Below are 27,383 nucleotides of genomic sequence, written 5' to 3'. Positions count from 1 at the left end.
AAGCCACGTTGTCATAAATGCGGCGGACCACATTCTAGCAATAGATGTTATGTTAACGATGACTCACTGTCCTGCATTTTTTGTTCAGGCACACATTCTGCTTTAGATAAAAATTGTCCTGAGCAACAACGTCAACGCGAAATTAAAACACGTATGTCAGAAGAAGGAATATCTTTTCAGGAGGCTGCAAAAGGCGTTGCTGCCTCTCAACGTCCATACTCAGAAGTTCTAAAACAAGCTCACGTTACAAGAGTGCCCACCCAAGATCCAATAAATCACATTGAGACTAATTCTTACAGAAAAACCGTGTTTTTAAAACCAAAACCTAGAGCTCCAATTCAAAGGGGTTATGATAAAAAAGCCCATGAAAATATCATTCGAGAATTTAATATACCTACTCCTGAAAATGGTTGTGCTCTGCAGAGTTCTAAAATTATTTCCAACTCTACAGATGTCTCTAAAATATCGGATATCCTTGATCTACTACAACAAAGCCTAGTTACTTATGTATCCTCCAATCAAAGTTTACCGTCCAACGTTGCCGAAAAACTATTCGAAATTACCCAACTTCTAATCAATCAAAACGGAAACCATTCTACAATGGAATATCAGGAGCATAGTTCATAAAAAAAATGAACTATGCTATCTGATTAATAAACACGAACCATCAATAGTCGCAATATCTGAAACATGGCTTAAGCCGTCAACGCCTTTTTATATACCACAATACGCCACTTTAAGGCACGACCGCCCGGATGGATGGGACGGCGTGGCCCTATTAATCAGAAATTGCGTAAAATACATTCAAATCTCTTTACCGTCAATTGAGAATGTTTATATGATAGCTGCCACTGTGTATTTCAAATCTAAAACTATTACATTACTTTCCATCTATATACCGCATCCTACTATTTCTATCATAACTGAACTTAGTAGTATAATTAACTCCCTTCCACCCCCGATTGTTATAGTTGGCGATTTTAATTGCCACAATACTTTGTGGGGTTCATACCGAAATGATAGACCAGGAGAAAAACTCTGTCAAATACTAGATGACAGTGATCTAGTTATTTTAAATGATGGCCGACCCACACGTAAAACTTCTCCTCTTCAAAATCCTTCAGCGGTCGACTTGTCCATTTGTTCACCCTCTCTTGCACCTCTTTTATCATGGGACATAGACCAACACACTTATTGTAGTGATCATGCCCCCATTAAAATTTCTTTCCCCTCTTTTGGAAAAACTGTGAGCCCTTCTTCTCTTTTTAAATATCGATTGAATGCGGCCAATTGGACTGGCTTCCGAACCTGTTTGGAAAATGAAATAAATTTAAAAGAAAGCGTCACTAACGCCAATGCACTCGAATGTTATGAGAATTTTGTCGATGTTCTACATTCTGCTAGCTCAACCAACATTCCATTTAAAAATATATCATCCAGAAAAATTCCCTCTCCTCCGTGGTGGGATCAACAATGTACGGAGGTAGTCAAAGCAAGAAAATATGCTGAATTAAATTTCAATAAAAATATGACATTAGAAAATTATATCTCATTCCGTAGAATTGAAGCCAAAAGTAAAAGACTGCTAAATAGAAAGAAACGCACGGGTTGGCAATCTTTTTGCCAAAACGTTTCACCATCTACGCATCCAACTGTAATGTGGAACATGATAAGAAGATACAAATCTAGCAAACTAGCCATCCCATCGCCTAAAACAAACCTAAATAGCTGGACCGAAGAATTTTGCGATAAGCTAGCCCCAGCTTATGTGCCTTGGTTTTCTGAACTCCCCATGACCTATCATTTTACTCACTCTACTGATCTAGATGTTCCGTTTTCAGTTGCAGAACTAAAAATGGTATTAGTCAATTTAAAAGATTCTACCCCAGGATTAGACGGCATCCCTTACTCCTTTGTAAAAGAATGCCCAGATAATGCTCTTTATCATCTCCTAAATATTATAAATTCATTTTTTGACACCGGTTCCATCCCACCATCTTGGAAACATCAAATTATCCTCCCAGTCCTAAAACCCTCAAAAGACCCACTACTATCAACATCATATAGACCCATAGCCCTTTCCTCAACATTATGTAAAATCACAGAACATCTTCTGAAAAATAGATTGGACTGGTTTGTAGAGAGTCAAGGCATTCTCTCTCCCAACCAATTAGGGTTTAGAAAAGGTAAAGGTGTTATGGACTGTCACGCGCTTCTAATATCTGACATCCAGATTGCATTTTCTAACAAACACTCGGTCATATCAGTTTTCTTAGATATAGAATCTGCCTACGACAACGTACTAATTTCGGTGCTCAGGAACAAACTGTTCAAGCTGAGCATTCCCTGTAAAGTAGTACAATTCATATGCAATTTACTGGTAGAACGTAAGATCAGCTTTCGAATAGATGGACACTTATCTTCAGAAAGAACTATGTGGAAGGGACTCCCTCAGGGTTCAGTTATAAGCCCATTATTATTTAATATTTATACTTCGGATATAGGCTCCGCTCTCACAAATAAGTGTGAAATTGTTCAGTACGCAGATGATATCTGCATCTATCGTGTGCACGAAAATATCAATAAGGGCTCACTTGATATAAATGCTTGCTTGGTCTCTGTTGGCAACTGGTTATTGGACCACGGCTTTGAACTATCTCCAATAAAGAGCCAAGTAGTATTATTTTCAAGAAAGCGTTCTCCCCCTAATATAAACATTGTATATCAAGGATATAGTATTCCACTAGTAACTGAGGCAAAATTTCTGGGTCTAATACTAGACTCCAGGCTTACGGGATCGGCACACGTCGATAATACAGTCAGAAAATGCGAAAAAAACATCAATGTGCTACGCGCACTGTCTGGTACATGGTGGGGTGCCCATCCCTATAGTCAAAAACTTCTTTATAATGCTCTAGTTCGCAGTATCATTGATTTCGGCTCAATTTTCCTGCAGACCTCAACAAAAAGTATTCTGTCTCGATTAGACTCAGTTCAGTTCAAAGCCTTAAGAATAGTACTGGGTGCAATGAAATCCTCCCCAACTCGAGCCCTACAGGTCGAAAGTGCTGAGCCGCCCTTAAGCCTGAGACGACAGTATCTTTCAGATCGATATACTCTCCGTTTGACTCAAATACACCCTAATGCTATTATATCAAAATTATCTGCTCTCCGAAATTGTATGGGTTCAAACTTCTGGAATAGTAGGGAACAGCCCTGTCTCATTAAAAGTGTTAATTATATTGATAGCTTCCAATCTCCCTTAATTCAATCCGACACCCTCCCAATTTTCAAAATATCATTTAAGGCCCTCTGCCATTCCCCCACAGTTTATTTAAACATAGGTTTAGAAAAAAACACAAAAAACGCCAACTTAAAATTTTTAAACATAGTAGAAGAAAAATGGCCACGCTGGAATTTATTTTTCACCGATGCCTCGAAATTAGTTTCAAATGGTAACACTGGTGCTGCTTTCTATCACCCAAACGCAAATCATAACAAATTGCACAAACTACCCCCAGAAACCTCAGTATTCACGGGCGAGTGTATTGCATTGATAAGCTGTCTAAAGTTTATCATGCAGCATTCAATTAACTACTCCGCGATATTCAGTGATTGTTCTAGTGCTATTCAAGCCATTTCAAAGAACCCGATAAAGAATTGTTTAGAAAATCCGCTCGTTTGTGTAATCAAAAACCTGTTGTTCACCTGTCATCAAAACAACATTAAAGTTGAAATAGTTTGGATCCCTTCACATACAGGAATTCTTGGGAATGAAACTGTAGATCAAATGGCTAAAGAAGCAACACATAGTGGTGATAGTGAGTACTACGCGAATGTAAGTCGTGATCTTATTCATAACATTAAACTTAATCTCGTATCAGACTGGCAAAAGCAATGGGAGACCTACAAATATCAATATTCTAAAATAAATCCTAGTGTCTTTATCAAACCTTGGTTCTATAAGTTCAAAAAATTCAACAAGCAAATAACTAGTGTACTTATCAGGCTTCGATTGGGTCACTTTTGCTCACCACAATTCTTATTTAAGCTAAAAATTAAACCTTCTCCTATGTGTAGTTGCGGTAAATCTATCGGTACTTTAGATCATATCTTTCTGGAATGCGCTCTTAATGATGAATGCCCACCACTATATTGTTTACTAACTAACACTAACATTCCGTTCCCAGTTAATATGAATTATCTCTTAACATTCCCTAATCCTAAAGTTGTAAATGTATTAGCTTATTTTATTTCCCGCAATAACATTAAACTGTAAAAATATTTACAAATTTTTCTCCCGTTCTCATTCATCTCATCTGCTATCATTTATTTAAATCACTGATATTCAATCTACCTGACATTGGCAGAGTCATTCGTCAAAGAAGAGACTCGAGCCATAAAAAAAAAAAAAAAAAAAAAAAACTATGTGAAAGCATTTTGTACTCCCTCCTGGGAAAAAAACTTTTTATCACATAGAAAATTGTCCAAATCACGAAGAAAATGGTAGTCCGTTGGAGCAAGTTCTGGCGAATACGGAGGGTGACGAATGGTTTATAATTGCAGTTCCTGTAGAGTTAAAACGGTTTCTCGTGCTGTATGAGTTCTCGCGTTATCTTGGAGCATTAATGGTGAAGATCGATTCATGGGTCGGGGCTGTATCACTGCAAGTTTTGCTATCGGTATCGGTAATTGCTATTCGGAGTTCGGCACAGTAGACATCTGCCGTTATTGCTTGACCAGGTCGGAGAAAGCTATAGTGAATAAAACAATGCTGAGACCACAAGGGCAATAAAAAAAAACACCAAACTATTACCATTACCTTTTTACTGGTAAGCTTTTCTTTAGGGCACTGTTGCGGCGTTTGAGCTGGGGTCAGCCATTGCATTTTCCGCTTACGGTTACGTAAAGAATCCACTTTTCCAGTGATTAGTGTGCTGTATAACATGATACCTTTGCCTTTCTTATTGGAAAATGGAACACTGCTACGAAAATTTCCAGTGCCATCTGTCATGTGTGTTCCAACACTTAAATAAATATGATTCCTTGTATTTTGTAAATAAACTATTTTCACTAAATAAAACCTATGAAAATGGAAGCAAAAGATGTTTGTGTCGAAATAGAAAATGATGAATTTTACAGTAAGTTCCTAAACGATTCAATAAAGCCACTGGTCGGGGAAAATTTATCAGTCACCGATCAAGTCACTAAACTTGCCCAAGGTATCGAAAAACTCGGGAAAAGCTTGGAAAAGCAAGTACTGGCTAAACACAACGACCTTCTAACACAGGCGAGTCACATTTCCGATTTGGAAAACACGTTGGAGTCGGTACAATCGCAAGTTCAAAACCTATTACGTGGTGCCGAAAAATTAAAAGAAAGAGTACACACGCCTTATTACGCACTTGAAAATCAGACTATTATGCTAGAACGAGTTCAAACAACATGTAATCTGCTAAGACATGCATCCAAAATATTAACTCTGTGGAACAAACTCCGAACCATTAAAGATAACCCTTCAAAGGAAGCTATCATACTTTTTGATCTTAATGAACTAATCGGTGATTACGATTTCCAAGGCATTATTATATTAGAAGAGATTTTGAGTGCCGTTAATCAAAGAAGAAATGAATTATTAAATGAATCAACTAATTCACTTCAATCCAGTTTACTAAATGGAGACAAAGCAAAACTATTGCAATGCTTTAGAGTTTTTCAAAACTTACAATGTACTGAAGAACAAATTAAAAAAACAGTTGACAACATGTTAAATGATTTGAAAAAGGAAATTAATTCGGCTCTCAATGTGCAGATGGTATCCATTGAAGTCAAAAAGTCTAGTTCAGGGAGAGTGGCTCCAGGCAAAGCAAACATAATGAATGCACAAGATTTTAAATTAAAACTCTGGGATAACATTGATAAACTATTCAAAGTTGATATATACAATAGCTGTACAAAGGTTATAATGTTGCAAACTGTAATGAATGAATTGCACGCTATCGGAAACTTCAGAACTATCGCTAAGAAATTCTGGTCTGACTTATGCCTGGTATTTAGTAATGAACTTGAAAAGAGTTCCTTGACTGTTAACCAGTCTGTAGAAATTGACTATCCTAAACTATTGAAATGCTTTAATGATCTTCTCTCAAAACTCAAATGTAAAGATTTGGAACTAAACAGATCCTGTTTAATTAAATGGGAGAACTCTTTCTTATCAAAGTCTTTGGGTAAATTATTGGAGCCTGTTCGTAGTATATGGCATTTAAATCAAGTACCAACAATGGATCAGATTGACAATGCTGTTAGAGTTATATCAGAAGCATTGAGCATTTCTCTTGGAGATAAGCAGCTGAGCATAAGCTTGGCCAACAGCGTTGCCAAGTCAATCAAGCAGATGAATGTTGAAGCCGAACAGAGGCTGTCAATGGATAATGATGTCGCCCAAATCATTGAATCACCCACCAGCTCACAACAGAAGAATGCTGATCTTTGCAATAGCTTGTATTACTTCTCAACTCAAATTAAAAGAGTTCTCTTGAATATGAATTCAATGTTGCCTCAGGAGAGTGTCCAAATTGTACATAATAGTCTAAAAGACATTTCTAGTTTACCTGTACTTCTAATGTTTGCTGAATCAATTAAGAATTCCTTGTATATTATCTTAATGACATTACATGATGAGCCAGATCTAATCAGAGCTGATGACCCGATTGGCAAGAGTCTATCTTGTTCTCCTTACATGAAAGAATTACAACAGTTTGTGTCTAGATGCAAAGATATTTACTTGTCCATGTATAACGAAAAACCAGCATTGAATGAATGTTATATGAACATAGCAAGATCTTGTATTGAACGGTTTATTTACCACATTTGTAATGTCCGCCCTCTTAGTAAATTCGGTAGGGTTAAACTACAAATTGATTGTAAGTATCTCGAAGTAGCATTGTCTCCATTAGTTAGCGACATGACCGAAATTGGAGATTATTATAGACAACTAAAAGCTCTGCATCTGTTATTGGAAAAAACACCTCAAGAAATAGCAAAGAGTCAATCGGAAGGTGCGAGTCTGCCTTATTCTATGGTCATGATGTTTTTATTTTCCCATGCAGGACATCAACTCCTTGCACCCCATACCTGTGCAGGGTGGAATATTCAGAAATTGATGCAGTGGTTAGATACGCATAGAAGTGAAAAAGAGAGGCTAGATTTCGTAGCCGGTGCTCTACAGAGATACCAAAATCATATCAGACAGAATCAGATAGCGAGTTACGATGAAGTCTACCCTGTGTTGCTACAAATGCTAGAAGATGGTAGAAATTCTTTGAGAATTTAATAATTTACTTATAATAATTAAATAGGTTTTTAACTATTATTTATCTTTTTGTTATATGGAAAAGCACCCCACAATTTTGATGTTTCCAGAAGTCAGAATTAATCAGTCGTTAGTGTGATTTCCGTCACTTACTTTGCGATATGAGATACATTTTGTTAAATCTCCAGAAGTATTTGTATTTAAATCAAAGTAGAAAGATACAAATAAACTAAAATACATTAAGGAGCCAGTGTTTTGTTGTTGTTTTATTTAAAAAAATAATGTTGAACAGCATAAATCTTCATTTATATTAAAGCTCCGATGTGGATGAGTGGTCGGCCTCGAATATCTGGTGCAGAAAAAATATTCATGATTCAATCTATTGCGTTGAAATGTTTCCAAAAAATTACCATTATTTACCTAAAAATAATAATTAAATATTATTATAAGTAATTAGACTGACTCTGTAATGGAGTAGTTAGCGCCGAGGGTCGTGGGTTCAGATCCCACATCGGGCAAAGATTGTGTGATGAACAAGCTTGTTGGCTCTTTGGGAGTTTATTATCTACTATATATGTAAACTACTTTACTATATATGTATTTAAATGTATACAAGTATGTTTGTCAATCTCCGGTTGCCATAACACAGGGAATCCTAAATTGCAGCTGGATAACTACGCGTGTTACGCACGCACAGTTAACTGACTATTTTTATTATTATATCAGATAATAATAATTGTTATTATTATTAAAATAAATAAAATAATAATTATTATTATTATTAAAATACGAATACTGAAGATAAAACTGCACACATTCTATTTTAGTACATATTAAGATCAAAATATTATATATATCTAGTAAATTAAATCATATAAAATAAAATAAAATATATAAAAAATTAATTTATTTAACATACCATTCAATCACTACGTAACTACATAACAATCTACAAACATACATACTTCTCATAAAAATTTAAAATAAGAATCAAAACTAATCTACTTTATAACTACATATTTTACATAACCAAATAAACAATGTTAAGAAATGCATATTTTATAAACTTGTTTAGAAACACCGTATTTCAAAACATAATTAGCTTTTAACTTAGTTATTCAAACGTTGAAATTAATTATAATAATACCCTACATTGCAAAAAATATCTTATGTTGGTTCGAAACCTAATAGCTGTAACGTTATGAAACCATATGCAATATTAATGACAAATGTAAAACAAAACCCAGACTTTTTTATTTTAAAATCTACATATTATATTTTCAGTTGATGCACAAGCGCTTACGACACACAATCGTGCCGACTGACTTTTAACGGTGAGTTTATGAATGTATTTCCAAGTCTAATAGTAGACAAACGCAGCCTGTATACTCAATATATTTGATTGACTACTGCTGACCGTTTTTAGAACTAAATTCAGTCTCGTAATGTGCATTGGTAGATACCACTAAACTCTTCCTGCTGCTATTTAAATTATGTCTTTGTTCTGAATCTGATAATTTTTGTCTGTCTGTTTGTTCCGGCTAATCTCTGGGACGGCTGGACCGATTTTGACAAGACTTTCACTGATAGGTAGCTGATGATATAAGAAGTAACTTATGCTACTTTTTTCGACTAGCTTCGCCCCGCCGCGTCAATAACCACGGGTAGCATCGTGGGACTCTGCTATCAATAATAAAATTTAGTTTCCGAAGTGAAGCGAGTGTGGGTCGCTAGCAGTGGCGTAGCTACCTAGGGGCTAGGCAGGGCAGTGCCCCGGGGCCCTCAAGCTCAGAGGGCCCTCGAATCCTTACCAGAAATGTCGATCGAACTAACTTTTGGAAATTTCTCCTACCGTAAAACGGGGTGAATAAAAGCGCAGGGGTCAATAGATACAAAACTAAAAAAAAAATTCTGCAGACTATAGCCAAATATTTTGAAAGAAAAACGTTCTGAAATGTATGTTTTTTTAAAACTGCAACATTATTTTTCTTGAAATAGCAACACTGGATTGACGTGCGGTTTGTCCAACTTAATAAAAAAAGATCTTGCAGTGAGCCCTTTGAATGCAGGTTAAACGGGGTCCTTTAAAGTTTACTATTTTCATAGTGAAAGGAACTGTTTTGAGCCATCACAATTTGTCAATGTATTCGTTGGTTCCTTGTCACCCAAATTAATACAAAGGTAAGTGCGTTTATGTTGTAAATTTCGAAATATTTGTAAAATTGTAAACTAAGCCATTTTTTACTTGTGATTGAGGTTAATAGATACGGGGAAGGGGCTAATAGATACGTAGTATGGGGAGAATAGATACGTATTATGGGTTCAATAGACACGTGAATGGGCTCAATAGAAACGAGTAAGAGGTGATTAGAAAAATATGTGTTAGGGCTGCTACATATTAGAATATTACTTTCTTTTGTCAGAAAGCCCGAGGGAGCTACTAGGTAGTATTAAATTACAAACTTCCAAATCGGGATTTAAATCGTAGTTTTATGTTTACAGTGTTACTAAATATGTAGGTAGATAAATATTGTCATCGCTTGTATAAATATTTGCTTCTGCTATAGGTACAAATCGTTATGCCGCGTGTTTATAAACCTGATCCTAGAGGGAAAAGATATAGAAAGTACGATGAAAATATTATAAATGAAGCTGTTGCCGCATATGCGAATGGCAAATTCTCTTTAAAGGCCATAGCAGAGAAATATGATATTGATAAATCTGTACTTTATAGACACAGTGTCAAAACTATGAAAAAACAAGGAGGGCAAACTATTTTAACTAACGAGACTGAAGAATGCATGATAAAGTATATCAATATATGTGCAGAATGGGGATGCCCTTTAGATGCTTTAGATTTGAGATACATTGTTAAGACTTATCTTGACCAAGTGGGTCGGACAGTACTCAAATTTAAAAATAATTTACCAGGCCCCGACTTTGTCGCGAGTTTTCTAAAACGTCACAAAAACCAAATTTCCCAAAGATATAGCCAAAACATTAAGAAAAAAAGGGCAGAAGTTTCACCAAACTTGATTAAAGAATATTTCAAAGAGTTAGAAGTGTCATTGGCAGGTATTAATCCGAGTTCTATAATTAATTACGATGAAACTAATTTGACTGATGACCCAGGACGCAAAAAAATCATTACTAAACGAGGAACGAAGTACCCAGAGAGGGTAATGAATAGTTCAAAGTCTTCAGTTTCATTGATGATAGCCGCTACAGCTGACGGCACTTTACTCCCGCCGTATGTGGTATACAAGGCTCAAAACTTGTATAACACATGGACTGAAAATGGACCACCAGGAGCAAGGTATAATCGTACGCAATCCGGTTGGTTTGATGCAACCATTTTTGAAGATTGGATTAAATCCATCATTATACCTCACTTCAAAGATAAAGTTGGGAAAAAGTGCCTAATAGGCGATAATCTCTCGTCGCATTTATCGATTGAGACAATAAAACTGTGCCACGAACAAAATATATCGTTCATTTTTTTACCGGCAAATAGTACACACCTCACACAACCTCTTGATGTAGCATTCTTCAGGCCTATGAAGATAGCATGGCGAAACGTAGTATTGAAGTGGAAAAAAACCGATGGGAAAGCCCAATCAACGATTCCAAAGGGATGTTTTCCTAGACTTTTAAATAAATTAATGGAAGAGCTTCGTAACAACAGTAAGGCTAATATAATAGCAGGATTCCGGAAAACAGGAATATACCCGATTAATGAAGAAGAGGTTTTAAGCAGACTACCTGAAGTTCAAAACAATGAAAAGAAAACTGAAATAGAAAAATCCGTTCTAGATTTGCTCAGGGAGATGAGATATGGAACCATGAACATAACCGAACCAAAAAGGAAAAAAAAGTTGATAGTAATACCTGGACGAAGCGTTGGTTCTGAAAGTGAAGACTACATAGAAACAGAACAAGAAGAAAGCCAACAAAAACCAAAAAAGGCAGATCTGAGATCCAAAATAACACAAAACAAAGAAAATACTACAACTAATACTTACGATGGCAAAGAAAACAATAAATATAAGGGAAAAGGTGTAGGGAAAAAAACTAAAACACAAGATCAGAATATTGCTGAAAAAGAAAATAAACAAGAAAACGGACCAGACACTGAAAAAATACTACTTGACGCAATAAATGACTTTGATTTTGTAGCGAACAATTCAATAGAAACAATGCCTATTATGTTGGAAGACATGTTGCTGTGTGAAAATGAAATTGTTTTTCATGACATACAAATAAATGAGATGCAGAATGATACCGGAATAGAAATGACGTATAAACAAAAAAATTCACCGGAAAAAAATAAAAGAAAACTGAAAATTATATCTAATGAAAAGATATCAGATATTACTACGATGAAAAAGGTTACTTTGAATAAGTGCAAAAAAATATATCCCAATTCGCGTCTTAAAATTTTAAAGGATACAATAACTGATAATGTTAATCGTCCTGGTCCAAGCAGTTTACAAACTATCCAAACTCAGCGACCATCGTTTTACAAAAACGATAATGATATTTTGAAAGATTTAATGGATGACGATATATAATACGTGACAGTATTAGATAGTGATTGAGTGACTATATCAAATCTGTCCTCTTGTTAAAAAGTGTAACTCATTGATTTAGTACCTAGTTTTAAATGTTGATTACTGAAAAGTTAATTATTTAAAATGTTAACTATGTATCTACCTAATAATGAGACTGTTTCTTAGAATTATAGCTTGTTTTTTGTGCAATTAATACACGATGCTACTGATTGATCTCGAATATAAGAATAAATAATTGATCTCATCGACAAGAATTAAAGATTGAAAAGTTTTATATTTTTACTCATCTATTGTTTTATTTCTACGATTAAGTAACATTTACTACATAACTACCCATCTATTTTTCACACTTACGTTACCTATCTACATAAGCAGATCTTTACTTAATCTTTGGAAATTGCCAACCCTAGCATTTTTTTCTTTTCACCCCATACCTCGTGTCTATTGAACCCATGTGCGGGTCAATAGAAACGAAACACATTTTTGCATTTTGTGCTGTAATTAAGGAATAAATGCCAATTTAGATGACTGAAAACTATTAAAACAGCTAAGAGACATGATATAAGACCAATATAATGTTCTTTTGATTATTGAAAACATATATAAAAATGAAGTCAATTTCAATATTGTGTCAATTCACCCCGTTTTACGGTATTTCAAAATAAATATGACAGGTTGTAACCCCACTTTAATCATAACAACTCAGTTGAGAGAAATTCAAAAGTGATGCCTAGGGAATTCCCTTAAATTATTTCTGTAGGTTGGCAATGTTGTCAATTTGACGGATAGTGATATGTGCGTTTTAATAAGCGTAGTATTATTTAGTAAGCTCGTAGAGGCCGCGCTACCAGCACTAGCGCGCCGCTAAGGAGATAAGATACACCGAGGCGGTCGGCCGGGCGTCGGCTGCGCCGTCTGATTGTAGTTTTGACTGCGGTAACCCACCTACCTCATCCGGGTTCTGACCTCGGAGGGGATCGGACGCTTGGGCGAAGAGTGCAGGGGAGTCGTTTATTGGGTAGGGTCCTAAAAACATCCTGGGGCCCGCGGTCTCGCAATCACGGACCAGTCCCACATACCCCGCGCGCCCCCTAGGCGCGGGTACCTCGTAGGAGGTTCGGAGACCAGCCCGAAAAAAAAAAGGCCCGACCTTTATATAATAAACCCTTGAATCTTCCTTTTATTAGCCAAACTTACCCCAAGTATTAATTGTAATTTATGTTGTTACTGTTTAATATTTATATTACCTGCCCTGCAGTGCGCAAAAAAGAACTTAAGTAGCTTAGCATTTTTAAAGTATTTGTATATTTCATATTTTTATTTGATAAAACCTAATCAGTTTACATAGTAGTGGGGCCTCATTTTTTAATTTGACCCAGGACCCTTGGTTACCTAGCTACGCCACTGGTCGCTAGTATTATATAAATATTCTTTATAACTATTATCAATATTGTCGTCCATAATTATTATAAAATATTTTTCGTGTATCTCAGGAATGTGGACAAGATAGGACTATTATAACAAATTACATTATTATTTTAGCAACGTTTCGGTCTTTTATTAGACCTTCATCAGGCATCTGAAAATTACACATAATTGATAACCTACAATACAAAAAACAACAATTGTCCAAACTACCATATTTACCAGGTAAATATGGTAGTTTGGACAATTGTTGTTTTTTGCTAAAATAATAATGTAATTTGTTATAATAGTCCTATCTTGTCCACATTCCTGAGATACACGAAAAATATTCTTTATAACGTTTACACTAAACGATCTCGCGTGTTTTAGTGACCGACTGAGTTTTTCGCTGGATCTTCTCAGTGGGTCGCGATTTCGATCCGGTGGTAGGTTCAGCAAAGCACTAACCTTGTTAAGGCCAGTGTTAGCAATTCTCTCAGGTGGAGTCATTTTTTTTATTCATTAGAGCTAATCTGGAATATTTCCCGACTCAAATATTGCAAAGAGTTCTCTGAGTCTACTATTTTAAACAATTCTACATAATTAACAATATTAGAATATACATCTCACAATTACAGCCACATACATACACAGGGTGTCCCAGAAAGAATGGATAATTCTGAAACACCTCATAGTAGAGCTATTGGGGACTCAAAATACGGCTGTTTGCTTATTGTTTGCGTTTTTAGTATTTATATATAGTCTCCCCTTCCTTCAATAGAGGCAATTCTAGTTTAGCACGAGATTGTTGTGCGAGTGTGTTGGGCAGGCGGGCGCGGGAGGAATTAGCACTACATCGGTGACGTCACACCTGCTGCTCTCCAAAGGCGACCCTGAACACGTCGTCGTACGTGCTGACGAAGTGCACGTCTATGTCTTGCTTGATGAAGGACTGCAGGTCCTCGTAGTCCCGCCTGTTCTCCTCCGGAAGGATCACGCACTTCACGCCCACGCGTTTCGCCTGAAAGCAGTCGAGGAGACATGATTAGCAGTATTGGGGGTTAGGTGGAACGCGGGGTCAATGAACTACGTCACGAGAACTGTGACTTCGCTGTACATTGCGGGCCCATTACTTATAGAAATTTATAATATACCAGGTGAGCTGTGAGCTCGGACACACATGAAACTAAAAAAAAAGAACTAAAAAAAGGAGCCTATGTTCATCAGGGATAATGTCAGTTTCTAAATGAAAAAGATTTTTTCAAATCGGTCCAGTAGTTTCGGAGCCTATTCAAAACAAACAAACAAACAAACAAATCTTTCCTCTTTATAATATTAGTATAGAAGTATAGATGTGCCGTCTTCGCGGTAAAATTTAAATGTGACATTTTGTAATCGGTCTCCATATTCGGATTCAACAAATGACAGAGCGAAGCTACATCGCATGCACATCACATCGATTACGAGTGTTGCAGTGGAGTGGAGTGGAGTGCAGCCGAGCAACACACGACACGCAAGTGTTGCTCGGCTCCCGTTCGTAATCGATGTGATCCTTTGGTTGCCCAAAGGATTCAAACATAACCGAATCCGACGACCGCGGGTGAAGTTAAATTATCTTAACAAAAAAGGGCCTAGTAAATCTAGAACAGTTCACGCGTCCAGGGACTCCGCGTGGCAGTCCCAAGTGCGTATGTGCATTAACTCTTTTTTTGAATCCTAGACGAACATCGGGGACCTAGGATACCTTGCTGGGCAGTTCCGTATCCATCCCCGACCAGGGATCGAATGGTTTGTCCAGACTCAGTGTGTGTGTCGCGAAGATAAACGGCTGAAACAGAACTACTGAGCCGGGAACCAACGTTCCACATTTTATGATATGGTATGGTATGTTTAAAGTGAAGTTGAAACTTGACAGTGGTTTGAAAATCTTAGTGTCTATGGGCTGCGCTGGTCGTCTTGAAACAAAAGGGACTAAAAACTCAGTCTAATAAAAAAAAAACTTTAAACACACACACGTCCTGTTGATGAGATACCCTCACTGAAGTACGTGCTCACACTACCAGCCCTACATGATCATGAGTGGTAATAATAGTAAAAGTTTTATCATACGGCTATAATCTTCTCCTTGATGCCGCCGACGGGCAGCACCCGACCGGTGAGGGACACCTCCCCCGTCATGGCGAGGTCGGCCCGCGGAGCCCTGCCCAGAGCCAGCGACAGCAGCGCCGACGTGATGGTGACCCCGGCCGACGGCCCGTCCTTCGGGGTGGCGCCCTCCGGCACGTGCAGGTGGAGGTGGCTGCCAGGACCGACCACAGAATGTTCACGATTGACTTCCACGGTGAAGGAATAGCATCGTGTAATAAAAATCAAACCCCCAAAATGATTTGCGTAATTACTGGTGTAAGGACCCCTTGTGAGTCCGCGCGGGTAGGTACCACCACCCCGCCTATTTCTGCCGTGAAGCAATAATGCCTTTCCGCTTGAAGGGTGGGGCAGCCGTTGTGACTATACTGAGACCTTAGAACTTACATCTCAAGATGGGTGACGCATTTACGTTGTAGATGTCTATGGGCTCCAGTAACCACTTAACACCAGGTGGGCTGTGAGCTCGTCCACACATCTAAGCAATAAAAATAAATAATAGTTTCTTATAAAACAAAAAAATTCTTTTTTTTTCTTTTATAGAAAATCCAACTAAAAATAGAAAATAAATTTTAATAAACTTGAATTAAAAATAGTGTAAGAAAAAAATGACTTTATTGTAAAAAAAAAAGCGTGGGGTGATTGTATCAGTAATTATAAATATTTTATGAACAGATATGAGTAAAAGGGTTATTTTGATAATATCCTGAAAAGCACCCTAGTTGGATTTTCTATAAAAGCGTATTTTGTTAGTTTTTTTAAACTATTATTATTTTTTATTTTTTAGTTGAATTTCAATTTTTTCAACATATTTTTTTTTGCATTTTTTTTTAATATTGAATTGTCATCGGTCCTTAATAAGTACAACAAGTTTCGAGTTAATCCGACGTGTTGAAGGAGGTCAAAATCATGTTCAAAGATTCCGTTACATACATACGTCTGAAGCTAATAAAAGCGTATTAAAATAGACGCAGGTTAACGCGCAAATAATCCACCACAACTTACCTCGTGTTCAAGAACTTATTGTCAGGGTGGTGGGTGGCGAGGTAATTCCTAGCGACGGTGAGCGCGATGCGAGCGGACTCCTTCATGACGTCCCCGAGGTGGCCGGTCAGCTCCAGCGAGCCGAAGGGCGACTTCTCGTCCTGTGTGCTATTCCTCAGTGCAGTCTCTATGTACAGTGTGCTGCCCCCTGGTTACGTGAGAACAGTAATGGTTATCAAAATGACTGTGGTGGCCCTTGGACACAAGTCTAAGCTAATGGTCAACAACCCGCGGGTCTGACTCCTCGGCTAGGCCTCTTCCACAAAATGTTTAGTTCAGACACGGAAATTAGTTATTGTCTTGCCTTGAAAGAGTAAATATTTTTGAAATGTAAGGCTATATATAATGTATGTTACAAAGAAATAGTGCGCGTGCAACTTGGTACACGTGAAAGAAGTGAAACTTCTTGTGCGGTGTGCAGTATTGTGGTTTTCTTAATTGTTCATCCTTAAATCAAATTTATCTTGTAATAGGGAATGCTGTGTATAAGAAAAACGATGTAGCTCGCTTTGTCCTTTCCCTCTCTCCACGGTCGAATGTTTCGCGAGACGCTGTATCTATTTTCTCACTCTCGCTTTTGCTAAATTGTATTTATTCTCTCTAGCCATAACGAATCTGTCGCAAGTTAAATTTTCCCCTCAACGCGCCTAAAGAAGTTTCACTTCAAAAATGACTCATTGAATATATTTCAATGGTGATAAATAATTAATCTATACTTGGCTCCTTTGGATGACAAAGTTGCCATTGGTCTACCATTGGTCTAAGCTGATTTATAATAAAAACGCAATGCATTGAAATCGGCAATACATCGCCGGGAAAACAAATATGTGGAACAAACAGGTACAGACTAGATCTATTAGTTGTGGCTCCAAAATTTGCTGAAACATTATTCGTCACGTGGTAATTAACGTTTGTAATCTGACGGTAATCTGTCACACAAAGTTCAGTAAGCTGTCTGTGCGTCCAACGAATAAATATATGGAAACATCGAGATACCCATAGCGGTCCAGGCTAGTCCCATGATGACGCCGGGCGGGGTGACGTCATACATGCGGTCGTGCTTGAAGCTAGGCTTGCCGACCAAATCCGACAGGTTCTCTTCCGTGACGTTGACCTCTTCCGTTTCCTTCTTCACTATTTTATAAGCCACCTTGCGGGCTATCTGAGGGTAACAATTATCAAGTGTATATTTAGCTTAGTTTTGGTTCTTGAAGATTCATATGGGTAACTTCCAAATTTTGGAACCTAAAGGAAATTTTCAAAAGTAATATGCCCACAGACATCAAAACAAAAATTATGAACTCATGTCTCTTACCATGCCTGACGTATGGGTGCCAGAAGTGGAAGTTCTCCTCTAAAGCCACAAATAAAATCAGGACCTGTCAAAGGGGGATGGAGAGGAGTATGCTCAAAATAAGGAAGATGGATAAGGTAAGACATACTAAGATAAGAAAAACCACTAACGCGACCGACGCCCTCACTTATGCACTAAAACTAAAATGGAAATGGACTGGCCATGTCGCGAGATATACAGACCAGAGATGGACTGCGAAAGTTACATCTTGGAGCGGCCCAACGGGGAAGAGAAGTCAAGGGAGACCACTAACCAGATGGGAAGAGGATCTTTGTTGTCCGATCTAACCGTTTGTCCTCTCATGACTCAACGTGGCGGCATTCACGTTTGATGTCTATGGGCTCCTGGAACCGCATAACACCAGATTGCCTGAGGCCACTACCAGCCAGCCATTACAAGAAAAAAAAAAAGAAAATTATTGCTTAGATGGTTGGACGAGCTCACAGCCCACCTGGTGTTAAGTGGTTACTGAAGCCCATAGACATCCACAACGCAAACGCGCCACACACCTTGAGATATAAGTTCTAAGGTCTTAGTATAGTTACAACGGCTGCCCCACTCTTCAAGCCGAAACGCATTACTGCTTCATGGCTTCATGGCTTCACGGCTAATAATATAATCCTCTACTATGTCGACAATTAACGGTGTTATGAAACAGATAATTTACACGAGTGGTTCAATACACCATGTTCCAAAAATCTTGGGAGTACCCAATAAAAATAAATAAATAAATATTTACCAACAATCACGCCACGTTAACTGGTCCCGTGATAAGTTCGTAAAGAACTTGTGTTACAGGTACCAGATAACGGAAATAAATGTAAGATTTTTATTATACACATACATATTGACGCTTGAAAGGCAAACGTGACTAAGCGACAATGCGTGAACTTTACAGTAGACTAATTTAAAGTTGAAATACCTGAAAAAAATTATATTTTAACGAATCTAGCTGTAGGATTGAAATGATTTTAATAGACCTAGAAATATATTTTTTTTTTGCGCATCGAATATGGTTATTCCCTATCATTTAGGTATAAAGCAGTTATTGTCGCTTAGTCAAGTTTGCCTTTCAAGCGTCGAATATATTTAATATACATCCATAACCCTGGAAAAGTCATTTATATTTATCATACAAATATCTTCCCTTGGCGGGATTCGAACCCGCGACCCCCTTGTGTAGTGACCATGTCACTTCAGACGGCCGAAAAAAAAATGTTGGTTACCTTTTCAATGTGCTTCTGCAGGTTTCGGACTCCGCTCTCGCGGCAGTAGGAGCGCACGAGCGCCAGCAGCGCCGGCTCCGACACCGCCAGCTGCTGCTGGGAGAGCCCACAGTTCTGCCGTGCCGTCGGCACCAGGTACTGCTGCGCTATGGCCAGTTTCTCCTCCGCGATGTACCCTGAAGCGACGCAACACTTCCATACTAACTCATTCTTCTCTTACACACATGTATGTAGGATTTTGTTTTTCCTACCTAAGCTGATAGCCTTGAGAGGCTATTTCAGCGTAACCTTAACTGGTAGATGAGCTCACGGGGCTCAAAACTAACGTTTTTCAGTTCAACAAAGTTAAATCTAACAACTCAACAAAATTATTGTGATATTCCATTTTTTACTGGTGGTAGGACCTCTTGTGAGTCCGCACGGGTAGGTACCACCACCCGCCTATTTCTGCAGAGAAGCAGTAATGCGTTTCGGTTCAAAGGGTGGGGCAGCCGTTGTAACTATACTGAGACTTTAGAACTTATATCTCAAGGTGGGTGGCGTATTTACGTTGTAGATGTCTATGGGATTCAGTAATCACTTCATACCAAGTAGGCTGTGAGCTCGTCCACCCATCTAAGCAATAACAAAAAAAAACTCAGTCTTCTGTTACAGCAATGTATGTAGGAGCGGTTCGCGGCAGATGGAGGTCTACTCGTAATGTTCTGTGGGCGACGCACAAGGGTGAAGTCCACAGCCTCACGTGTCGCGGCCGACAGATGACTTCCTTCAATTACTTGTTTTTTTTTTAGGTGGGTGGACGAGCTCTCAACCCACCTGGTGTTAAGTGGTTACTGAAGCCCATAGACATCCACAACGTAAACGCGCCACCCACCATGAGATATAAGTTCTAAGGTCTCAAGTATAGTTCATGAAGGACTTTCCAAACGACACGTACGTGGTTGCTATACTCACTCCCCCCAATCTACTGTATATGAAATTATTTTATAATTTGAACTTTAAGACTGGCTGACCCAGCAGACTTCGTAGTGCCTGCCCCAATCGATAAATAAAAGACCTAAACTTTTGTATAAAATAAACTTAAAACAAACAAAAGGAATCCGCCAATTGTACTTTTTTTTTGTATTTAATGTTTCCCATTGCTTCTTTTGTTGGTGTACAATAAAGAATACTCTCTCTCTTTCCGTCCGACGGGGGACAAATTATAGGAAAAACAAAAGTGTTATTTTTATTTAATTCCGAGCATTTTCATATTTATCTACCTGTTAAACCTTCTCCAGACTTCCACAAACAATTCAAGACCAAAATTAGCCAATTTCGTCTAGCTGTTCTCGAGTTTTAGCGAGACTAACGAACGGCAATTCATTTATATATATATAGATAGATGCAGAAAAAAAAATATTAGCGTTGCGTGCGAGCGACCTCCCCCACAGCGAGCTAAACGTCAATTGACTTCACGAGTGACTTCCAAGGATTGTTTTAACGTGAATAGCTCGGACACGAACCCGACATGTCGATGAGCTCCATCCTGTCCCGCAGCGGCTCCGGTATCTGCTCCACGACGTTCGCCGTGCAGATAAACAGCACCCGGGACAGGTCCACGGGCACGTCCAGGTAGTGGTCCAGGAAGTTGCTGTTCTGCTCCGGGTCCAGAAGCTCCAGCAACGCCGACGACGGATCGCCGTGGACTCCCCTGCAATTATTATAATTATCTTTAAATGACTGGTGGCAGGACCTCTTGTGAGTCCGCGCGGGTAGGTACCACCGCCCTGCCTATTTCTACCGTGAAGCAGTAATGCGTGTTTCGGTTTGAAGGGTGGGGCAGCCGTTGTAATTATACTGAGACCTTTGAGCTTATATCTCAAGGTAGGTGGCTCATTTACGTCATAGATGTATATGGGCTCCAGTAACCACTTAACGCCAAGTGGGCTGTGAGCTCGTCCACCCATATAAGCAATAAAAAAATAAAAATAAATACATTCTTGATTAACTTCAATAAAATTTATGGACTTTTTGGCGGGAACGCGAGGAGTGAAGTTGTGTGATTTGTTTTATTTTTTCTATTTAGTGTTTCTTCAAGTTTAAATGTGTAATAACGGTGGTTTATTAACTGTTTAATATCCGTGAAAGTGCACAAATGTGGGAAAATGAAACAAAGCCGCTGGACGTAACGTCTCAGGTTCCTCCGAAAAGTTCACTGAAAAAATCTCAGTAAATGACCACCATTTTACTGAGATTATATTACATCCCATATCATCTCATCTCATTTCATTTGATTTCATCCCAGTTGATTAATGTCTCAAATTAATTATCTTCATTTCATTTCATCATTTTTCCCATCCCATATGGGATAAAATATTATCTCAGTAAAAAGGGTGGGGCAGCCGTTGTAACTATACTGAGACCTTAGAACTCATATCTCAAGGTGTGTGGCGCATTTACGTTGTAGATGTCTATGGGCTCCGGTAACCACTTAACACCAGGTGGGCTGTAACTCGTCCACCCAACTAAGCAATAAAAAAAATCATAAAAAAAACACGTGTGGCACTCGGGGACTGCCGCGGTAAAGCTATTGCATAGCATTTTTTATCAACTTAAAAAATTATAATTAGACAATAATTTAATATTAAAACAATAATAAAATAAGACCACGCTATATTTATAATAAATGAACAAAAGCAAAACATTAACTGTCCCCTTCACATTCATAAGTTAGACCGCGCGAGAGAGAGATGGGCAGACTTTTCATGATGCGCATGCAGTGCGACGTCACGCCGCGCGCTTATTCACAAACACTACACAAGCGCAACGTGTGAATGTGTTGAACGCGAGCTACATGGTAGGCGGAGTGGGGTGTTAGGTTTTATTTTCGTTACGGAATTTCTTGATTCGGTCGCCGCGCTCAAAGCCCGCGATAAAAGCTATGCAATAGGCACACATTACAGGCACGTACTTGCCAATCTTATCGACCTCATCGATCAGCACCAGAGGGTTTTCGGTGCCGGTTTTCTTGAGGCACTGCACGATTTTCCCCGGCATGGCGCCAACGTACGTCCTGCGGTGACCCTTGATCTCGGCCACGTCCGTCATGCCGCCCACGGAGAACCTGAAGTACTGCCGGTTCAGCGCACGAGCTATCGAACGGGCTGTAGAAGGAATATTATAGTTTATTCTACACGGCTCGATGATGTGATTCGAAATTTATTTTAAAATACAATAGTTACGAGTTAAATTCTTGAGGAATTGAAGACAGAATTGCTCGCCCAATGTTTTTCACAAATACGTATTTTTTTTTAATAATAATATAGAGGCTGGGAAATTCAAGGTATTCTTCAATACTTGTTATAAATTTAACACAATTCAATTCACAAAAGTTTCACACGGTCATAAATTCATGTTACAGAATATATATTCATTAACAAATCACTCTTTTAGCACTCTTTATATTCGCTCAACCTCTTTAAAATAAACATTTTCTTAATATAATTTGAAAAGTTAATAAAATTTTTATGTAGTTGGAACAGCATCCCTAGCGACAAACGTAGGCAAACGTTTCAACTAAATAAATTTGAGTTAACTTTTACGCTATCGAAAACGTTAAAAAACTCGCACCAAGCACACTGAAGTGACAATAAAATTTTGGAAAGTAATCCGGTCATCGTTCTCGTCGAATCCGTCGCTTGCGACGAAGGGCTCGGCGAGTAAATTAACCCTCAGACACAGCCCACTGAGTTTCTCGCCGGATCTTCTCAGTGGGTCGCGTTTCCGATCCGGTGGTAGATTCTGCGAAGCGCGGATCTTGCTAGGGTTCGTGTTAGCAACGTCATCAGGTTTGAGCCCCGTGAGCTCACCTACTAGTTAAGGCGACGCTGATATAGCATCTCAAGGCTATCAGCTTAGGTAGTTAGGTAGGAAAAAAACAAAAAAAACAAAAAAGGAAAGTAATAACTAATTGACATACCTATACTGGTCTTGCCTACACCTGGAGGTCCATGGAAGCACAGTATCTTGCCTTGGGTGGTGCCCTTCAGCTGCGAGACCGCAATGAACTCGAGGATTCGTTTCTTTATATCCTCCATGCCATAGTGATCTTGGTCTAAAATCACTTGAGCATCTTCCAACTTGAGGTTTTCCTCAGAGGTGATGCCCCAAGGGAGGGAGGTCAACCAGTCCAGGTAACACCGTGTTACGCTGCAATAAAACTAAATGTTTACTGATGTTGGAACACATTGTATTAATTTAATATAATCTAGCCTGTTTCTGACCTTACATACTATTTTAACTAAGCAAAATTCTTCCACCACAAGATAAGCATCAGCAGCCAGCAGCAAAGACATGTCCATAGACATTATTATGTCTATGGACATGTCTTTACGATCAAAACAAAATCACAAGTGGACTTGAAGTGTGGAATCTATTATGTTCAATTGGTGTAGTGATTATAAAAATAATAATATTGAACCTTTAACAATTTAAGCACTGCTTCATGATTTAATGTCATATCACGGACACGTCATGTCACGAATAACTATCATCTGTAACCACAAAAAGTTGCAATTCACCTACCAGTTATTAGTAGATTAGTTAGATGACTACAACTAACTTGAACTCAGAACTGTGTCCCTCCAAGAAGTTCAGCTTGTTGAGCTCTTCATCGATGACGGTTTGCACGGCTTGAGGCACCGTCTTGTCGGCCAGACGCTCCCTGAACTTCTCTCCGATGGCATCTTTATCGTCTTTTTCCAGGCCCAACTCCTTTTTTATTACCTACAATTATTTTCAAAATCTTTTAGAGATTTGAGACTTTAAAAATCGTAATATGGGTATTAAAACACATAACACGCAAGAACTTATTTACCACAATTACTGAGAAATTTACTAATTTAAATTTACTTAATTTAAAAAAAAGAATGTACAAGCTCATAGCCATTTCATTTTCTAGACATCTACAATTACCTTTTGGGTACTGTAATTCTGTACTCTACTTAGTACATCTAAATTAGATATATGGGTACCGATAATACTTCCTATAAGTTAGAAGGTTTCGGTAGGCAGCGGCTTGGCTCTGCCCCTGGCATTGCTGAAGTCCATGGGCGACGGTAAACACTCACCATCAGGTGGGCCGTATGCTCGTCTGCCTACAAGGACAATAAAAAAAATTAGAAGGTACACACTAAATTACCTTAAGTTGTTCATGTAAAATGTATTTCCTGTGTTGCTGTTTCACTTTCTCTTCGACTTCTTTGCCTATCTTCTGCTGCAGTTTCGACAGTTCATACTCCTTCTTCAGTAGAGATAGAGACATCAACAATCTTTTTGGTATCTGAAATATTACAATAAAGGAAATTGTAATTTGAATAACACAACCTTAATTGAGTAGAACAAATATATTTTTTATTATAACAGTAATAAATCTTTTTCTTTGTCTCCACCTTACCCCACTAGGTGGGGTCGGCATAGTGAATTTTTCTATTCCATTCTCTTCTATCAGCCGTCATCTCAACACTCACTCTCACTCTCTCTTTTCGTCATTCACACACTCCATCTATGTCTTCTTGGGTCGACCTCTTCCCCCTATACATTACACTACCATTTCCATACATCTCCTAGTCACATGCATCTCCTCTCTTCACTATTTAATTTGTCAATGGTGATTGACCTATAATTAACCCACACTTGTTTACTGCTATGAAAGCAGAAACGTGACCCATTGAGAATATTTTGATCTCAAAATGTTATCTTATCATTTTATGAATATGTAATGCTAAAACTAATCCCATATAATAAGAAATGTAGTATAAGACATTACCCATATAATTGACGATACATAAGAGACAAAAACATTCAAAGAAATTTGTCAATTTACTCATCATTGTTGCTTGTAATACTCACATCCATTTCCTCCAGAATAGCTTGTAACTCGGCTGGTTCAGCACCGGTGAGAGCTGCTCCAAGATCACTTAGATAAACCGGGTTATCTATCACCCTCTGACCTTGGGCCAGCATGTGGTGAAGGGACTCTCTGAATAAAAGAATTTTTTATTTATCAAAAGAAATACTTCTGCAAATAAATATATGTACATATCTATGGTATTCAGCAACCTTATTATAAATTATAATTGTAACTAACAATGTCATTATCATTTAATCTGCTCCAACCTCTTTTTGAGGAAGTATTTTAAGTTACATCTAGTCTGTGAAATTTAATATTAATGAAAAATGTAGATAATAAATACAATTTACTTGCCTATACAAAGGATTCAAATTAATAATATCTCTAATTGTCTTGATGACTTCCTGTGTTAGAGCCTTGACTTCCTCTGTCTGCTGGAACTTTTCGTGCATCATATTCTCAACCTTCACCATCAGAACCTGGTCTGGGGGTGCTTTCTTTGGCTCATTGTCTGCATCAGTAGCTGGTTTCTTCCTTGTGTTACGATATTTTCGCCTCCGTCGCTCAGCATCGGACTCTTCACGAGTAACGTCAATCTCCGTATTAAATAACGGAAATTTAAGCTTCATTTCTGCAATGGTTCGCATTTCAGAAATGAAGCTGCTTAGAATTATCATTAGTTATTTGAAGATTAGTATGTTGACAACCTTTTAGCATTGTATTTAATATTGTATTAGCTGTTCTCTATCTAATGACATGGTATACCATCTACATTATTTATGAAAAAAGACATTCTAGACAATCTATCATAAAATATTTGTATCATGTATTTCTCATACATCTCATAAGCTAATTTTAAACAATAAACAACACTTTTCATACTCTACTGACCTGAGATAGTTTTCTCATGCTTTTAAGTATATAGATAAACACATTTAATGATTTATTATAATTCTTTCTAAGAGGATACTTCTATTAAAAGAATACTAACTGAAAATCAAATTCAGACTCAGAACATACATCATACATGGAATAATATCAGAAGTGAATAAAATTATAAAAATTTTCTATCACCTGCAGGACCAGTCTCAACCTCTTCCTCAACAAACTGGCCTGTGATTTTTATTCTACGATGAGCCATCACAACGAGCCTCAGCTTGTAATCCATATCTTGCATCTCGTGTATCTGTGCAAATACTCCCACCTCATGTACATCTTCCAAGCTTGATACAATGTCAGATTTTTCATCTTCCTTCTTACGTAAGAATATACCAACATATGGTTGATTGAGTTTAACTTTACGCCTTATTAGATCAATTAGGGCTGGGTTCGATATCTGAAATGATAATGTAATATCTGTTGTATGTAAATGTATTAAGACTCATTGTGATTTTTTTTTTAAGTTATGTTATATTGCACAGTCAAATATGATTTACTTTTTGTTTTGATACCATTTTTATAATAAAATAAAATCTTAATATATGATTTATTGGATGAAATGAAATGTTATGAATGAATTAATAAAGCAGTTATAAACTTTTGTCAAAAGTTAATACTACAAATTCTAAAATATTTTAATACTATTCATTATATTGCAGTTCTGTTTTAATTAGACTGCAGTTTCTTCACTTCACATACCTCAATTAACTTAATGAATCTTGGAAACACTGGATTCCTATTAATGGCAATAACTGGAACTTGCGGCCATACTTCCGGCACAGCGACCGTTGCCGGTAGTTGACTACTAAAGAGAGGAGTCTCGTCTTTAATTTCCGGTTCGTCTTCTGGAGGATCACCTTTATTCCCGGTCGAAAATAATCGTGTACAACCTAAGTCTTTGGAAGAACATAAATAATTGTCAATATGACCACAGACCCGAGGACCCCTAAATCTGTGTAAACTACTAGACAACCTTTGCACCGGTTTGTGTGATGCAATTCTAGTTATATTATTCAAGAGCCGTGTCGAACACAATTTAGGATTAAGTATCGAATTTCGTAGCAGAACACTTGCTGTATGCATTTTAATAGTATTTTTCAAAAGTCCGTTTAAATAATATAACGTTCTTCATTTAAGGTTTGTTGATTTTAATAATTATTAGGTTATTTTTCCAGACTTTTCAACAAATTTTAACTTCTAGCTTTCCTTCGCTTATTTGACATGTAACGTTGACAATGACAGTGACAGGCTTGTTTTCCAAAACAGTAAAAGCAAAGGCATGTTGAGTAAAATGCTTGGAATCAACTGAGTGTAGAATCCATATTACCACGACCAATTTCATTACATTTCCTTACAATATTTCCATTCTATTCCATCTCATTTTTAAAAAAATTGCTGTGTTTCACTCGTTCCATTTCACATTTCTATAATATAATCTATAAAAATATAAATAAAAATAAGTATAATCTATAAAAATAGAACTAAACAATATGTG

The 27,383-nt window shown here is 37.7% G+C and overlaps 3 protein-coding genes across 4 annotated transcripts in view; 2 read left to right on the top strand and 1 right to left on the bottom strand.

Moving 5' to 3' along the window:
- LOC134200891 (uncharacterized) overlaps positions 1 to 12,165 on the top strand; it is a 13,254-nt gene extending 1,089 nt beyond the window's left edge. The window contains exons 1-2 of one of the 2 annotated variants that reach the window (XM_062674760.1): positions 3,427 to 3,838; positions 8,597 to 12,165. In XM_062674760.1, the coding sequence (XP_062530744.1) occupies positions 9,892 to 11,883 (1,992 nt within the window). In that variant the 5' untranslated portion in view covers positions 3,427 to 3,838; positions 8,597 to 9,891 and the 3' untranslated portion in view covers positions 11,884 to 12,165. Of the gene's footprint in view, positions 1 to 3,426; positions 3,839 to 8,596 lie in introns of those variants that run through there. The other variant, XM_062674761.1, reaches the window with a different exon arrangement.
- LOC101738335 (conserved oligomeric Golgi complex subunit 5) lies at positions 4,748 to 7,558 on the top strand. The gene has a single exon (XM_004924999.5). The coding sequence runs from the start codon at positions 5,087 to 5,089 to the stop codon at positions 7,331 to 7,333; it is 2,247 nt and encodes a 748-aa protein (XP_004925056.1). The 5' UTR covers positions 4,748 to 5,086; the 3' UTR covers positions 7,334 to 7,558.
- On the bottom strand, positions 7,552 to 27,383 carry LOC101738203 (lon protease homolog, mitochondrial). Its single transcript, XM_062674777.1, has 15 exons — positions 26,588 to 27,383; positions 26,024 to 26,285; positions 25,300 to 25,580; positions 24,949 to 25,074; positions 24,239 to 24,379; positions 23,660 to 23,823; positions 23,018 to 23,247; positions 22,010 to 22,202; positions 20,562 to 20,749; positions 19,057 to 19,232; positions 17,473 to 17,638; positions 16,438 to 16,624; positions 15,397 to 15,586; positions 14,159 to 14,308; positions 7,552 to 7,661 (listed from the first exon to the last, which is right to left on the bottom strand). The coding sequence occupies exons 1-15, from the start codon at positions 26,969 to 26,971 to the stop codon at positions 7,623 to 7,625; spliced, it is 2,877 nt and encodes a 958-aa protein (XP_062530761.1). The 5' UTR covers positions 26,972 to 27,383; the 3' UTR covers positions 7,552 to 7,622.

Source organism: Bombyx mori, chromosome 21 (assembly GCF_030269925.1).
Source record: "Bombyx mori chromosome 21, ASM3026992v2".
Classification (NCBI taxonomy): domain Eukaryota; kingdom Metazoa; phylum Arthropoda; class Insecta; order Lepidoptera; family Bombycidae; genus Bombyx; species Bombyx mori.
The sequence above is the reverse complement of the archived record's forward strand: the minus strand, read 5'-3'. Positions and strand labels throughout refer to the sequence as shown.

Bases quoted from the DNA above. Each gene is read 5' to 3' on its own strand.
- LOC101738203 (XM_062674777.1), bottom strand. From the start codon at position 26,971: ATGCATACAGCAAGTGTTCTGCTACGAAATTCGATACTTAATCCTAAA. The intron at 26,286-26,587 runs GTATGTGAAGTG...TTATCATTTCAG, and splicing joins GATTCATTAAGTTAATTGAG to ATATCGAACCCAGCCCTAAT. The intron at 25,075-25,299 runs GTAAATTGTATT...TTATTCAGAGAG, and splicing joins TGAATCCTTTGTATAGGCAA to TCCCTTCACCACATGCTGGC.
- LOC101738335 (XM_004924999.5), top strand. From the start codon at position 5,087: ATGAAAATGGAAGCAAAAGATGTTTGTGTCGAAATAGAAAATGATGAA.